Here is a 16,142-nt window from a genome sequence, read left to right as displayed (position 1 = left end):
GCTGTGGTCGAGAAGATCTACCCCTAGATGCCGGTGGATAATACCTTCTCGGCCTGTAGTATGGTTTTCTGGTGTCCTTTCTTGTTGGACGGCGGGACGCTGAAGAGGAAGAGTCTTGCGGGACCACAGATAATTGATGCAGTGTCTCTGTGTGTTCTTTAAATTGGGCCACTGCGTCCTGTACCTTTGACCCAAACAGGTTGTCGCCCACGCAGGGCAAGTCCACCAACTTATCCTGTACCTCAGGCCTGAGGTCAGAGGCTTTTAGCCGGGCCCAGCGGCGTACACTGATCCCTGAAGCTGCAACCCTTGAAGAGGTTTCGAAGCTGTCGTAAGCCGCACGGACCTCATGCTTTCCGGCTTCTATTCCCTTATGGATTATTGTTTGAGCTGCTTCTTGGTATTGCTGAGGTAAGGAATCAGTGAGCTCCTGCATTTGCTTCCAGAGATTCCTCTGGTATTGCATCATATAGAGTTGGTAAGGCGCTATCCTGGAGTTAAGCATAGCTCCTTGGAATACCTTTCTCCCTAGAGAGTCCAGGAATCGATGATCCTTCCCTGGTGGTGCAGAGGAATGAGGTTGTACTCTTTTAGATTTTTTCTGAGCCGACTCAACTACTACGGATTGGTGTGGTAGTTGTGACTTTTGGTAACCAGGGACATGTTGTACAAGATATGTAGTGTCCACTCTCTTATTGATTGGCGGAACAGAACATGGATGTTCCCAAAGCCTATGTTGTAATTCCAGGAGGATTTCGTGGATAGGAATGGCTAGGACTTCCTTGGGTGGATCCACGAATTGTAGGAATTGTAATGTCTGCTGCTTTGTATCTTCCTCAGACACTAAATTAAAAGGAATTGTGTCTGCCATATCTTTGATGAAGGTAGTGAAGGACAAGTCTTCTGGTGGAGACTTTTTTCTTCCTTCAGGAGGAGATGGCTCAAACATGAAGCTTTCAGATGAAGAATCTGTATTTTTCTCCTCCCATGAGTCATATGGTACCTGTCTGGAAGAAGAGGTAGGAGAAGACCTCGGTAGAAGTGATGGACCCACTGGTCTGAAGAGTCCTGAAGGTCCTGGTTGAGGTTCATCAAGTGGGCCTTGACCAGAAACATCTCCTAGTCCTGCAGGCTTAGTAGGGAGAGGTTGTGGTGGGATGGCACCGACGAGGGCGTCGAGTCTATCCATTAGCATTTGAAAAATTGAGATTTCCAGTTGCCTTGGAGCCCCAGGCATGAGTACTGTCATCGGGAATGACATCGGGATTGGCATCGGTGCTGGTCCAGGCATCTGTGCTTGTCTTGTCTTCGGGGATGGCCCCAGCATCGGTGTGGGCACCGGCATCAGCCACTCCTCGCCACCACCCCGCATATGCCACTACAACCCTAACCTTCCCACCCACTCCAAAACCCTCTGCGGCCTCAGGATTGTGGTATGTTTGTACTGTGATCCCGGTGGTTTCCAGGGTTGTTTTGACAGTAACATTGGAAGCTTAAGCTACCAGCGTTAGCTGTCGGAGAATTTCTATGCTCACATTCTGATCCGGGAGGCCTACCAGAGGTTTCTTCAGTTTTTATGTCCTGGGAAAACATTTTCGGTTCAGAGCTTTCCCTTTTGGACTCGGCACAGCACCATGAACCTTTTCCAAAGTGAGGGCAATCATTGCAGCAATGGCATCATGGGCTTATTGGGGCCAAGTCATTTCAGGAAAGCCAGTATGCCTCGACCAGTGTGGTCCAGTGTGGACTGGGCTGGGCGGTGAATTATGTGAAGAGCAAGCTGAATCCCTCCCTGTCCTTGGAGTACCTGAGAGCCCAGTTTGACACAAGGGTAGGTCACGTTTTTCTGACCTAGAACAAGCTATTGATGCAGGTGTGAGAGTTTATTTTGCAAAAGGCACCCGTGGTATGGGATTACCTCCATTTTCTGGGTTTGATGGCAGCCATGTTGGGCCAGAGCTCACATGCATCCTCTGCAGACTTTCTTGTTGACTCCCTTGTCCTTCAGGTTACAGAATTGCATAGTTTGTCTTTTGGTTCCCCTCCCAATTAGAGAGGGCCTGGAATGGTGGGCGACTCCCAAGAATTTGTTGCTAGGAGTGAATCTGAACTCTTGTGCAGATCTGACCAGTTTTGGGGCAGTTCCACCAGAGATTTTTCTTGGTCCCCCAGATCTGGCTCTGATCACTACTGTTCCATGTAACTTCAGTTTTTTAATGATGTTTTTGTTAGTTGAAAGTGATAGCTGGCAGCATTTATAGAGGTTTTTTTTAGCCATCCCTTGCTCTGTAAGAGTGAATTATCTTCATTTTCAAATACATAGACAGCTGCTAAGAGGAACCCATGGTTCTTGAAAGTAGATAGAACAATCAGAGTCAGAATATTTGTTAAACTGTGGAATTGTCTTCACCTGACTAACAGAAGGCCTAACAAGTCTATGTTATGGGCTGCATTAACAACTTTTTATAAAAGGAGTAGTAATGAATCAACTGGAAGGGTGTCCAACTTTTGTACATGCCATATTCACATTTTATTACTTTTAATCTGCTAAAAGTAAGTAAGTAGTAAGTAATAATGTTGCATTAAACATTGCAGAAAGATGTGTTTAACTTGTACAATGTAGATGTTCTGTCACTTGGAGATTCATTGATCATGGGTATGTAAACCTTTGCTCACAATTGTATACCTAGGCAATGGAGCTGTGTAGCCCAGAAAGCTTACAGCTGTGATTCTTTAAAGGTAATGTCTTTACTCAGTTTAGTGTCTTGCAGTCTTTCAACTAAGTGCATTAAAATTAATATTGATTTCTTGAGCAAAAGAAATGTATAAGAGCACTTTTTTCTGTTTTAGATAATTATCCCTTTCATTTGTTCCCAAAGGGAATTACTGACACTGCCCAGACCATCTATGAAACGGCTGCGCGGGAGCACGAGAACCGAGGGGTAACTGGAGCGGTCGGAGGGGTTCTGCGCCAGATTCCTCCTGCTGTGGTGAAACCTCTCATCATGGCCACCGAGGCAACCTCAAATGTTCTTGGCGGAATGAGAAACCAGATCAGGCCAGACGTTCGGCAGGAAGAGTCGCAGAAGTGGCGTCTTGGTGAGGATTGATGCACTGAGCCGTGCTCCTTTTGGAAAGAGTGAGGAGGCCGCGCCGTGTTAGCCGAAGCTCACGTCACTACAACTTTTGATTCATGACTTGAGAACTATTTGAAATTTTATAAACCAGGTAACCAAGATGCTGCTGACACAATACTTTTGGAAGCTGACCCATCTGCTGCCACTATAGCGACATGGTTTCTGTATTGAAGTTCTCATGTTTTCCTCGCTTGGTTTGAAATATCGCCGGATGTGACTCTTGCTTTTGGCACTGGCTATGGTGTTGATGCCTTCTTTTTCTGAAAGGCTCATAGAAGAGGCAGGCAGTGGCGTCAAGCTTTGGACAATAAATCTAGAAGCCCTGTAGCAGGAAAGCAGAAGCAACTTTTCTTTCACCCCTGTCTCAGCTCTGAAATACTGTGGCACTTATTTAGAGACAGGAGAATCACTTGGCGAATTTGACTTAATGTTCATTTGTGAACAGCATGTTATTTTTAAATATTGGATTCCTATGTTTGGTTTTCATTTATGGCTTTTTTGTTTTTTTGCTTGAAAAGCCTCTGTGCTGAAGAAATGATCTGTTATGTCGAACACTTTAAAGCATTTTGATTGTGCTTGTTGGTAGCATGAATAAAAGGTAATAGACTGTTATATTTACTGTACATGATGCAGAAGCATAAGGAGCAAAGGGACAAGAAAATCTGTTTCTCGTGGTGCAGATCTTTTCAGGGGCCTGAAAGCACAGCATAGTTCAAAGTACTTAAGCTGGATATACAAATTAAAGCTTGGTTTCTGGGTTGCATGAAAGCTGAGTAACGGCAGACATGGGTTCTCTCTTAGATGCTTGTTTCACTTCCTATCAATGTGCAACAATTCCATTGCTGCTGTTGGTAAGAACGTTGGGCAAATCCAGTGGATTAGGTTTTAGGTTTTGATGTACATTTGAGTTTTCATGGCGAGCAGCCATATATAAAGTGTAAGGATAAATAAGCAATGTTCTCAAGTGTTCACCAGTGCTAAAAAGAAGGAGTCTACATTTTAGATAGTCTTATCTGTTCTTAACCACATGCTGTCTTTAACATTATTTAGCAATTAGCAGTGACAGACATTGTTTTCAGATGTTTAACAAGCCAAGTCTCAACAGGCCCCATTCAGAGGGGATGTTTTAAAATTCCTCTAAGCACTAAAACGTAAGTTCTTACTTGTTTTGTTCTGTTTTACAAATCTGGTGGTGCAAACAACCACATATGGCTTCAAGTTACAGTAGGTAAGATTATTGAATTGAAAGTGGGTGCATAAACTCACTTTGGCTGTGACTAAGTGACTGCGTTGTGTCTCAGCCCCATTCCTGTGGGAGGGGGCGTTTTTTGTGATTTGCTTCCATAACAGCTACAGGTCAGGACAATAAATACAGAGCAAGGTTATGTGTCAGCACTTACTCCCAGTTACAGGAAAATAATGTAACTTCTTGATAAACAAGTGACTAGGCTGAGGTGGGCTGCATCCTGGAAGTAAGGCTGCCATGATTTCATTTGACTAAAGTATAGGTGATTATTTAGCCAAGAAGTTAAATCTTCCTGCATTGGCAGTATTCATTACATCATTATTCCTCTAATAGGGCTGTGTGGCAGGTGGTTATCCCTTCCCACTGTAGTGTACAAGGTCTCAATCTCCACCCAAAGGCCAAGACGCAGCCCAGACTCTGTCCTTCAATCTAGCCTGAAAGAGGTCAAGAAAAAGGGATATTTAAACACAAGTTCTTAAAATAAAGGACTAACTACCTGGATTTGCAGAAAGAGTTACAATATTAGTAGGTTTGAGCAAGGTTAGTTTTTTTAGTTCATAAGTCAGAATAAAACCTTTCCTCTCTCTAACATTTCCATGTTATGTTTTCTAAGACAAGGGTAGATAGAGCATTTTTTGTTTGTTTGTTTGCGTAGCTGAAATTATTTCCTCATGAAAGGTTTGATGTCCAGATATAAAGAAAGGGTGTGTATAATAGCAAACACCAGGACCTCGGAGGGCAAAAGTGGTTTCTTGTATTAATGGTGATAAGGATCTGTTCCTTCAGTGAGGCAATGAAATGCGGAGTGGACTGTGCTGTGAGCCTCTATAAAATGTAATGATCCATACAATCAAAGGCCAGGCAGACGGCTAAAGCTTCCGAAAATATTGCTGACTCTGAGCTTTTCAACTCCTGTTAGATAGCTGCGCTCGTTCAGAGTCCGATGGTAAGGCAAGTTTACCTTTGTTCTCCAGTTCAGTTAAGCCTGTTATGTATGTTCTGCTTTTCTTAATTTAAACTACTTCCTAAGGCAATGTTCTATTTGTATATAATGGGGTCTGTATGTATATATATTTATATGGACCTCTCTAAAGTATTTATGTCCTCGTTTCCTTTACTGCTTTCCCAGTGCTGTTTAGATTGGAATGGATTGACGTTTTGCTGTTTAGCTCTGTCAGATGTGCTGTTGCTGAGCACCTTTTCCATCTGTCGCGCGCTGCTCTAATGGGGAAGACTGACGGACATTTCACCCCTGACACACAAGCTACTCGCAAATACTTATCTAACAGTAATGCCAATAAAATATTGTTTTCCATTAGGCTTCCGATTTAGCTGCATGTTTAGTTTAGCCACTTATTCTGCCCTGTAAAAAGCAAGAGCTCTAGTCATTTGGTTGGAACCACCTTTCTGTCCATTACCTCAAATGAAACTTGACCTGAGTGGAAGGGAGAGGATCTCTGTTGTCCATGGTGCAGAGATCTACTAGCCCCATTGGCGCTGGAGAAAGCTGGATGTTTCTGCAGCTTGGAATACTTCTCTTGAACCAGTATAAGAGTTAGCCAAGGATGATGTTGGGCATGTGCATTTGAGACCACATAGGGCAAGTCTCAGGAGGCAAGTGTCGGACAATTTCTTAGTCAATTTGCTGTTCTGGGGCAAAGGTCTATGTGGTCTCGAAAGCACTGCCTCTCTGGCTGATTCTTGTTCGGGCCACCAAGAGGTATCACAACATGGAAAGAATCCTGGTTGTAGATTTCAGTCATGAGTTAGTAATGAGCTGACCATCATCAACAAACATCAGGACTGGCTTACTGCCCCAGTCACCAGTTCTGAGGGCTTTCATGTGCTCTCACCTTCACATTCAGATTATTATTAATACATCTTGCATTGTGAGAAACTTTGCAGTTAGATTTCTTTGGGATACGTTTCCAGGTTTACCAAGCCGCAGGATTAGGACAGGGAGTACCAGGGCAAAAGAAAGTGATACTTAAATTGGGTTTCATGTGGTGCATGTGTTTTGTTGGGGATAATTCATGAGGTCAACCAATGTTCCCGCCCCTAGCCTCCCCCAGCACCACATCCTTCTACCTGGCTACATTTTGTGTGGGCAATCAGGTACTAGGAAAATATTTAGCAGCAGTTAGGGAGAGGCGTAAATTTTGAAATCTCAGTTTTTGCCAGGTAACTCCAAAAGTTACCCAGACAAAGCTTTTAAATCTTGACCTCCATGTCTTTAATAAATATCCTTGTGAGTTTCATTGTTTTGGAGGTAGTTTTATGCTCATTTGTTAGGGAGAGTGAACCAGAAAGCAAAGTTGACCCAGCCCGACACAGCAAATATAAGTTCTGGTTGTAAGCGAGCCTCGCTGGGTACCATTAATATATCATCAATCCAAGGGAACAGCAAGGAAAGAAAATACTTTTTGCCCAAAGGAATCCTTTCCGTTTGTTGCTGCCTTCCTAGGATTGTAATGTTGGAATGGTGTGCAAGGCTCACACTAACTTGGAAGCGTATCCGATGTGTTGTAAAACTGAGCCATCTGGTTGGTGGACGGCTTGGTTTGTTTGTCTTCTGATTGTCTGGACGAGCAAGCTTCAGGTGAGTGGGTTTTGCATTCTTCCTGTCTGTGGTAGTGGGCACATGACTAGCACCATCCACCTTCAACGGTTGTACTGGATGTTTATGATAACCGTCCTGACTGACTGAACATTACATGGGAAGGCATTTTCACATCACATCTGAACATGGCATATAAACTGTGCATTTGTTTTTGCTCACATCTTAGAAATGTTATTGTAGCTGTTGCCCTGTATGTATATGTATATATTTTTATTTTGCACTTTTTGCTGTATAAGTAGTTCTGTGGCATTATTTGTATACAGGTTGCTAGTGTAAAAACTACATATAAAAATCATATAATACAAAGATCTGTTTTGAAGGGAATTCAAATAATTTTTACTTACTTTTGCTTAAAGCACTCTGTATTATAAGGCTGAGAACTATTTTTAGACCATAATGTACCTTCACCAATCTTAATGTATATTTTTAGTATATTAATAAATTGTGAAGGCCAAATACAGTTGCAATAGGCCCTTCTGTTAAATATGCATAATTTAAAGTTCCTGGTTGATATCACTACCTAAATAAATATTTTCCTCTCTTTAAGAACTCTGTGTTTCTCTGTGTGTGTTTGTGTATTTCCAAGTATTCATGTAATATGCCACATTGACATCACTAAGAAGTGAAGCCTTCTGGTTGATGGACAGAAGACAATGTGTGATGGTAAATGGAACTTACTCTGAAGAGAGAGCGGTGTTAAGCGGAGTGCCGCAAGGATAGATGTTGGGACCGGTCCTGTTCAATATCTTTGTGAATGACATTGTGGATGGGATAGAAGGTAAGGTTTGTCTTTTTGCAGATGAACATAAGAACATAAGAAAATTCCATACTGGGTCAGACCAAGGGTCCATCAAGCCCAGCATCCTGTTACCAACAGTGGCCAATCCAGGCCACAAGAACCTGGCAAGCACCCAAAAACCAAGTCTATTCCATGTAACCATTGCTAATGGCAGTGGCTATTCTCTAAGTTGATAGTAAGATCTGCAACAGAGTGGACACGCTGGAAGGAGTGGAGAGAATGAGATGGGATTTAAGGAAGCTGGAAGAGTGGTTGAAGATGTGGCAGCTGAGATTCAATGCCGAGAAGTGCAGAGTCATGCATATGGGATGTGGAAATCCGAAAGAACTGTATCTGATGGGGGGTGAAGGGCTGATGTGCACAGAGCAAGAGAGAGACCTTGGGATGATAGTGTCTAACGATCTAAAGTCGGCGAAACAATGTGACAAGGCGATAGCTAAAGCCAGAAGAATGCTGGGCTGCATAGAGAGAGGAATATCTAATAAGAGAAAGGAAGTGATGATCCCCTTGTACAGAGCCTTGGTGAGGCCTCACCTGGAGTACAGTGTTCAACTCTGGAGACCGTATCTCTAAAGGTTCAGAGACAGGATGGAGGTGGTCCAGAGAAGGGCGACCAAAAAAGTGGATGGTCTTCATAAAACGACTTTTGAGGAGAGATTGGAGAACCTAAATATGTACACCCTGGAGGAGAGGAGGAGCAGGGGCAATATGATATAGACTTTCAGATACTTGAAAGGTTTTAATGATCCATGGTCAACAACAAACCTTTTACGTTGGGGAAAAAAATCAGTAGAACTAGGGGTCACGATTTGAAGCTCCAGGGAGGAAGACTCAGAAACAATGTCAGGAAGTATTTCTTCATGGACAGGGTGGTGGATGCCTGGAATGCCCTTCCGGAGGAAGTGGTGAAGACTAAAACTGTGAAGGATTTCAAAGGGGCCTGGGATATAAACACTGTGGATCCATAAAGGCTAGAGGATGGGAATGAAGAGAAGAGCCATGGGGGTGGTTTACAGAAGTGGAAGCGACTACCTGATGATTAGTACCCTTACTCAATAAGCCTTTGCACGGTTAATGCAACTCCAACATTGCTCTCTGCTTCAACGGCAAGGAGAAATGTGGAAAAGAGGATTTGCATTCAGATAACAACCAACAAGGACTGAACTTCACAATCTGGGTAAACAAATAAGAGTGGGGGTAGCTTGCTTATTACGGCGGTTACTACCCTAAACCAATTAAGCCTGATACATCACTTTGAATGCATATACAGCGTTGCTCTCTGCTTCAACGGCAAGGAGAAATGTGGAAAAGAGGATTTGCATTCAGATAACAACCAACAAGGACTGAACTTCACAATCTGGGTAAACAAATAAGCCTGGGGGTAGCTTGCTTATTACGGCAGTTACTACCCTCAACCAATTAAGCCTGATATATCACTTTGAATGCATATACAGCGTTGCTCTCTGCTTCAACAGCAGGGGGAAATGTGGAAAACAGGATTTACATTCAGACAACATCCAACAAGACATTGATCTGTGCAGTCTGGGTAAACAAGCATCGGGGTAACTTGCTTGATACTTAATCATTAAGCCTTATGCTCACCTTTGATGCAACTCCAACATTACTCTCTGCATCAATGGCAGGAGATGGCAGGAAATTTGAATCAAACAGTTACCACCAAGGGCCCTGAACTTGGTGATTGATGAAACAGATAAGTATGGGAAAATAAGTGTGGGAGCATGCTGGGCAGACTGGAGGGCCGATTGGTCTTTTTCTGCCGTCATTTCTGTGTTTCTATGTTTCCACTCATCCACAGAACAGGCACTGCACAGTTAGTGAAAGTCCAAGCTTCCCCCCCTCAACCCAAGCATCTTTGGCAACTCTGCTGACACTGCCGACAATAGTGCCAGCTGAGGCTAAATTGGGATGGTGTATTTTGTGATTTTGATACCCAAGAACTGGACTAAGAACATCAGCCCATGTCACAGGCTGCCAAAATGATTTTCAGATGGTAACAACTTATTTTTTTCTCACTGCTAACCTGAGCTGGATTTAAACTGGTGACCTAGAGGTGAAAAGCACTTTAACTGGCCTGGATTTAGGAAGAGGCAACATAGGAAATTGCCTAGGTTGCCGAAGTTTGAAGGCAACAAAGCACCAAATATCCAGGCCAGAAACAATGCCTCTGTGTCAAGGAGGAACTTGCTCCAGCAATCTACTTCAAAGGGACACTCTTATGACACTCTGGGAGGTGGTGGGGGGAGGGGATGTCCCCTACTTTCCAGTCTCCTGGGTCTCCCACCCCCTACTGTCCAAACCTGCGTATGGGTGTAAAACTCTTAAATCCAGCCCTGGCTGTAACCATGTGCCAGTTAGATTCAGTGTTTTCAACTTGCTGCATCTGGCTTATCAAACGAAGGAGCTTTGCAGTCGTTTATAGCTTGGGCATCATTTATTGCAGTTAATTACAGCATATTGAATCCTTGCCCACTAGAATAATTCATGTAAATTGTAAGCTTTAGGAGGTAAAGTCCACAGATGGTATGCTGTGAGGTCTTGGAAGCTGAGCAAGGAGGAGTGGCCAGGCCTCAGTGACCAATGGCTGCTTCCCTGGTCAGTGACTTAGTGGGAGGTGCTAAAACCTTGCCCCCAGCAAGTAACTATGGAGTTGATTATTGAAAGAAGGCCGGGGGTTTCATGGCTCTCCCTGTGCTGACCCGGAAGAGAGAGAGCAGGAATGCTGGCATGTTGTAGCCAGTTCTGCAGTCCAGTGAAATCAAGATTTATTTACATTTTGGTATATTCTAGGCAGATAACAATGTAAAACATATAACAATGAAATTACATATCAAACAACCCAAAGATTCCTTTCTGATCCTGGATTGGCTGGCTCTCCTACCATTTTCTAATATTTTATTCTGGGAAGAGATGTTGCTAAATTTTGGATGTTTACAATCAGATAGGACAGCCCAGTAAGAAATGAAAATGTGATGACATGCGATGGATGGAAAAATCAAACCCCCAGAAATATATGAAGGAATGAATCATAAAATTACCTTCACTATGGGAAGAAAGTGATGTGCAGTTTTAAGTGCAGATGTCCTTTTTTTTTTTTTAATGCATAATTTTTTGCCAGGACCCGTATGCAAGTGAGCCTGGTCGAAAAGTTACATGCATTGTTTTTGTTCGGGCAACTTCACCTATAAAGCTGCTTTCGTAGACTTCATCATTATTGAGCTGCTTTGCATGGTTATGCATTGCAGTAGTTCATTAATCCTGAATTTGAATAACATTTCACATATTGTGGACTATCGGGCGGATTTTAAATGCCCTGCCTACGTAAATCCGGCTGGATTTACGCGAGCAGGGTGCCGGCGCGCCTATTTTGCATAGGCCGTCGGCGCACGCAGAGCCCCGGGACGTGCGTAAGTCCCGGGGCTTTTTAAAAGGGGCGTGTCGGGGGCGTTGCCAAATGACGCAGCGTTTGGGGGGCGGGCCCGGGGGCGTGGCGCCGGCCCAGGGCGTTCCGGGGCATGGCCACGCCCTCCGGAACAGCCCCCGGGTCGGGTCTTGGCGCGCCAGCAGCCCGCTGGCGCGCACAGATTTACATCTGCCTCCGGTAGGCGTAAATCCATGGATAAAGGTAGGGGAGGGTTTAGATAGGGCCGGGGGGGTGGGTTAGGTAGGGGAAGGTGAGGGGAGGGCGAAAGAAAGTTCCCTCCGAGGCCGCTCTGATTTCGGAGCGGCCGCGGAGGGAACGGAGGCAGGCTGCGCGGCTCGGTGCGCGCAGGCTGCCCAAAATCGGCAGCCTTGCGCGCGCCGATCCCAGATTTTATAAGATACTTGCAGCTACGCGTGTATCTTATAAAATCCAGCGTACTTTCGTTTGCGCCTGGTGCGCGAACAAAAGTACGCGATCGCGCTATTTTTTAAAATCTACCCCTATGTGCGCAACGTTTCTACTTGTGAAGCCCCCAAAAATTGACAAAAGTCCACGTCACTTGAAAAATGGGGAAATTGTGAGTAGAAATGCAGTTTAGAGTTTATTAAAATTTTATATACTGCGTACATCATATAATATCAAAGCGGTTTACACACAAAACATACATAATAAAATACATCGCACAAAGAATGGCAACAAAAAACAAAAGTACCGAAGTGCAATCATCAGGAAAGATCTGCTTTACTCATTGCTCGGTGGAGGCTTTCTTGAAAAGAGAAGTTTTTCAAGATTTTTAAACATGGCCCTACCCCTGAGAAAGCCTGGGCCCTACTGATGCTAAGGTGGGCTAATTTTACGGTTGGAATTTCCAGTAGATTCTTACGAGCTGATCTCGGAGCCCTAAGGATTGAGTTCGCCTTTACAACCTGCTGTTTTTACGCAGGACATAGACTTTGCGGAGCTCTGCACTTTGTAGTACATCAGCCTCTCAATGGCATTATCGTGTCAGGCGACGTGATGCTGCATGGTGGGGTTGTGGAGGTAAAACTATTAAAGAGGCGCACCTTATTTTTGCTAAAGGAGCTTTTAGCCCTAAAGCTGACATGCCATTTGATGGAATGATGCTTTTCTGTCTTTACTAGTCGTGCTGTGATGCGAGTGGGCTTCCTCTCTCCCTTAGGGTTACTGGAAGGCTCCATGTTATCAAGAACAGAACCAGTTTTGATTTTTCCCCTTTTCCTTTGTAGACTTGTAGTTTAAGTTTCTGTAAGACCAGCGGGACTGCAAGGACCCATGCATAGTGCTACTGAAGCAGAATTGATACTGACACTTCCTGTACCTGTTCCCACTGTTTTCTATAGAATATCACTAGGCAACCTATTTTTGGAGTGAAAGTTTTGGTGCTCAAAAATGATGTAGAAAACCACTGTTAACAGAGGTTTGCCCATGCCTTGTTAGACATCATCCTGTCTCCCTGTTGGCTTCAGCACTCTGCTAATGCATCACCCTTCTGCCTCCCTTCCCACCACCATTGTAATCTATGAATCACTTCTATATTCAGGCAGTGTCATCTTTTGCTCTGATCCACTCATTCTGTTTTGATTGATGAAGGGGGTGTTAGCTTCTGACAGCTAGTCAAGAAATACCGTTAGCCCAATAAAAAGGCATCTCTAGTTTTGTTTTTCCTGCCCTTTATTTCCACAGAAAACCACTAACGCTTTCACAAGATGTAAACATTTTCTTTGTCAGATATATTTTAAATATTTTCAAAATTAAGTTAGGATTTTATAGTGTCACACTCCTAAACAAAAAAAAAAAATCACGTTTATACAAATGAGATATTTAAGTTGCTGAATTTGATTTTCACTTTGGAGCAATGGAGTCTATTGGGTCAATTACTTGTTTACAGTGCTATTAACGCATAGTGAAAATTGAGCACAAAGCTCAGGATCTTCTTGTTGTATAGCAGATGTCATCAGACAAATAAGTACTTGTTTAATTATAAAAGGCTTGTGTCAATCAGTCAGTCAGACAGTCACACTAGTGTCTGTGGCCACTAGGTGGCGCCTGGAACAGTGGAAGGTGCACTGTGCAAAGACAATTTGCTCTGTCTGCAAAGCCCAGGCTCTCAGGCTCCCACAGACTCTCTATCTCTCTCTCACACACACACACACACATATATACAGGCTCTTCTCTTAATTTGTTAATATATTAAAACAGTATTTATTTTTACCACTTTTATTTGGTTTTGAACATTTACATCAGTTGTGAACCAGTCAACCCATGCAATGCCAGGTACTTTTTGCTTATATGCTCTGTCTGCAAAGCCCTGGCTCTCACACTCCGAGACACAGGCAGTGGCAGGCGCACACACACACACACACACACACACACTGCCACATACACACACACACTAACACACTGACACTCACACACTGACACACATTCACACAAAGTGTCTTCAGCCACCACCAGTCTCCTTCATCTGATGCGAGATGGGATCCGCAGTAGTCCTTTTCTTCTTTGGCCGCTGCAGGATGAGCTCTTGTGGCAGCCCTCTCCTTCTTTGTCCAGCGCAGGATGGCATCTGTGTTGGCCATCCTGCAGGCCTCTTCAGCCACTACAGGATGGAGTCCCATGGCAGCCAGCATCAGGAGACGTCTAATATACTGTCAATGTAGTTTATAGAGAGGTTCTCTAACTTTCCATATGCTTTACATTAGTTAATAAAATACAACAATATACAGTATATTGTATATACTATTGTCATTTTTGTGCAATTTTAAAATGTATATCTTATGCAGGGCCGGTGCATCCCAATAGGTGAACTGGGTGCTTGCCTAGGGCACCAGCGATTAGAATGCGGCAAAGAGCAGCCATATGGGGCCACGAGCTGAGCCCTTCCCACTCATGGCCAAGAGAAGCAGAGTCTCAGCAGGCCACAAGTGGCACCTGTGTTTGTGTTTGTGTGTGAGTGAGAGGGGTTGTGTATGTATGAGAGTGCAATGGTGTTAGTGAGAGAGAAGGAGGGAGCCTGTGTAAAGGTGCATGTGTGAATGAGATAAGGAACCTACGTGTCTGTGAGAGAGGGGGGATATCTGAGTGAATGAGGTCAGAGCCGGACCCTGGACCAGGGTGAGGAGGCAAGGCCGAAGGTTCACCTAGGGCGCCTAACACCCTTGCTGTTATGGACCAGACAACCCAAGCAATCCTGGGCACTTTTCGCTAATAGTTCTATGAACTCAGCCACAGAAACTGTACACCATAGGCCTCATTTTATCTGTGCAGTAACTGAATGCATGAAAATAGTGATTTTAATCAATACATTTAGCAGATGAAGCCTGAGCTGGAAGGTGCAGAAGAGCTATGTACAGGCAACCGGAAGGGCTTATGTATTTTATACTTATTTCACCAGGTAGATAGTTTACAAAGTTTAAAATAGTATTCAGCAATTGCTTCGGCAGCTCAGGGACAAAATAAAATATTGGAAAACACAGTTCAGCTTCTTATATCCTGTCTGAAATCCACACTTAGGAAGTATAACTTTTAAATGCGTGCAGTGGCATATATGCACATATATGGCCATGAGCAGATCTACGCAAATGTTTTATAACCCGCACGTATAATATCCACGCATTTTATAAAATATCCTGCAGGATACAAGTGAACATAAGAACATAAGAAATTGCCATATGGGTCAGACCAAGGGTCTATCAAGTCAGTATCCTGTTTCTAACAGTGGCTAATCCAGGTGGCAAGTCCCGAAACACTAAGTAGATCCCATGCTACTGATGCCAGTAATAGCAGAGGCCATTCCCTAAGTCAACTTGATTAATAGCAGTTAATGGACTTCTCCTCCAAGAACTAAACCAAACCTTCTTTAAACACAGCTACACTAACTGCACTAACCACATCCTCTGGCAACAAATTCCAAAGCTTAACTGTGTGCTGAGTGAAAAAGAACTTTCTCCGATTAGTCTTAAATGTGCTACTTGCTAACTTCATGGAATGCCCCCTAGTCCTTCTATTATCCGAAAGAGTAAATAAACGATTCACATTTACCTGTTCTAGACCTCTCATGATTTTAAAGACCTCTATCGTATCCCCCCTCAGCCATCTCTTCTCCAAGCTGAACAGTCCTAACCTCTTTAGTCTTTCCTCATAGGGGAACTGGTCCATCCCCTTTATCATTTTGGTTGCCCTTCTCTGTATCTTCTCCATCGCAACTATATCTTTTTTGAGATGTGGCGACCAGAATTGTACACCATATTCAAGGTGCGGTCTCACCATGGAGCGATACAGAGGCATTATGACATTTTCCGTTTTATTAATCATTCCCTTCCTAATAATTCCCAACATTCTGTTGCTTTTTTGACTTCCGCAGCACACGGAGCCGACGATTTCAATGTATTACCCACTATGATGCTTAGATCCTTTTACTGGGTGATAGGCTTTGAAACCATGGGCATGCTTTTCTTATTTAAAAAATGTGCATGCATATATTTTACACACAAAAGGAAAGCAAGACTTACTCTCATAAATCCCGATTTACACCTGTAAGTCTGTGTATATAAAACATGCGCTCGTAAAGGAAATTACCAATTAGTCCAGGAGTTCACCCAGTCCTTTTCCAGGTCATCAAGATCTTCCTGTGTCTTCAGCCTGAACTCCCTCCAGTCTACCCACACCTCCCACCCAGTCAATACTACACAATAGAAGTGTTTTAATATCACGTCAGATAATTAGCAGGTGTAAAAATACACATGTAAGCTAGCAAATCTACATGCGTAAATGTCTTTTAAAATAGCAACTTATGCACGTGTTGGTTCTGCCTCAGACCACCCCTTTTTATGTGCATATGTGTGTGTGCGCAAAAGTGAAAATCCATGGGTATTTTC

General features: G+C 43.6%; 1 protein-coding gene across 3 annotated transcripts in view; it reads left to right on the top strand.

Moving 5' to 3' along the window:
- The window catches only part of ATG2B (autophagy related 2B), a 263,381-nt gene extending 255,829 nt beyond the window's left edge, over positions 1-7,552 (top strand). For all 3 annotated transcript variants that reach the window (XM_029597896.1, XM_029597895.1, XM_029597894.1), the window contains exon 42: positions 2,880-7,552. In XM_029597896.1, the coding sequence (XP_029453756.1) occupies positions 2,880-3,110 (231 nt within the window). In that variant the 3' untranslated portion in view covers positions 3,111-7,552. The remainder of the gene's footprint in view (positions 1-2,879) is intronic.
- The last annotated feature ends 8,590 nt before the right edge of the window (positions 7,553-16,142 follow it).

Source organism: Rhinatrema bivittatum, chromosome 4 (assembly GCF_901001135.1).
Source record: "Rhinatrema bivittatum chromosome 4, aRhiBiv1.1, whole genome shotgun sequence".
NCBI classification, from domain to species: Eukaryota; Metazoa; Chordata; class Amphibia; order Gymnophiona; family Rhinatrematidae; genus Rhinatrema; species Rhinatrema bivittatum.
Note: the sequence above shows the minus strand (reverse complement) of the source record. Positions and strands in the feature narration are given on the sequence as shown.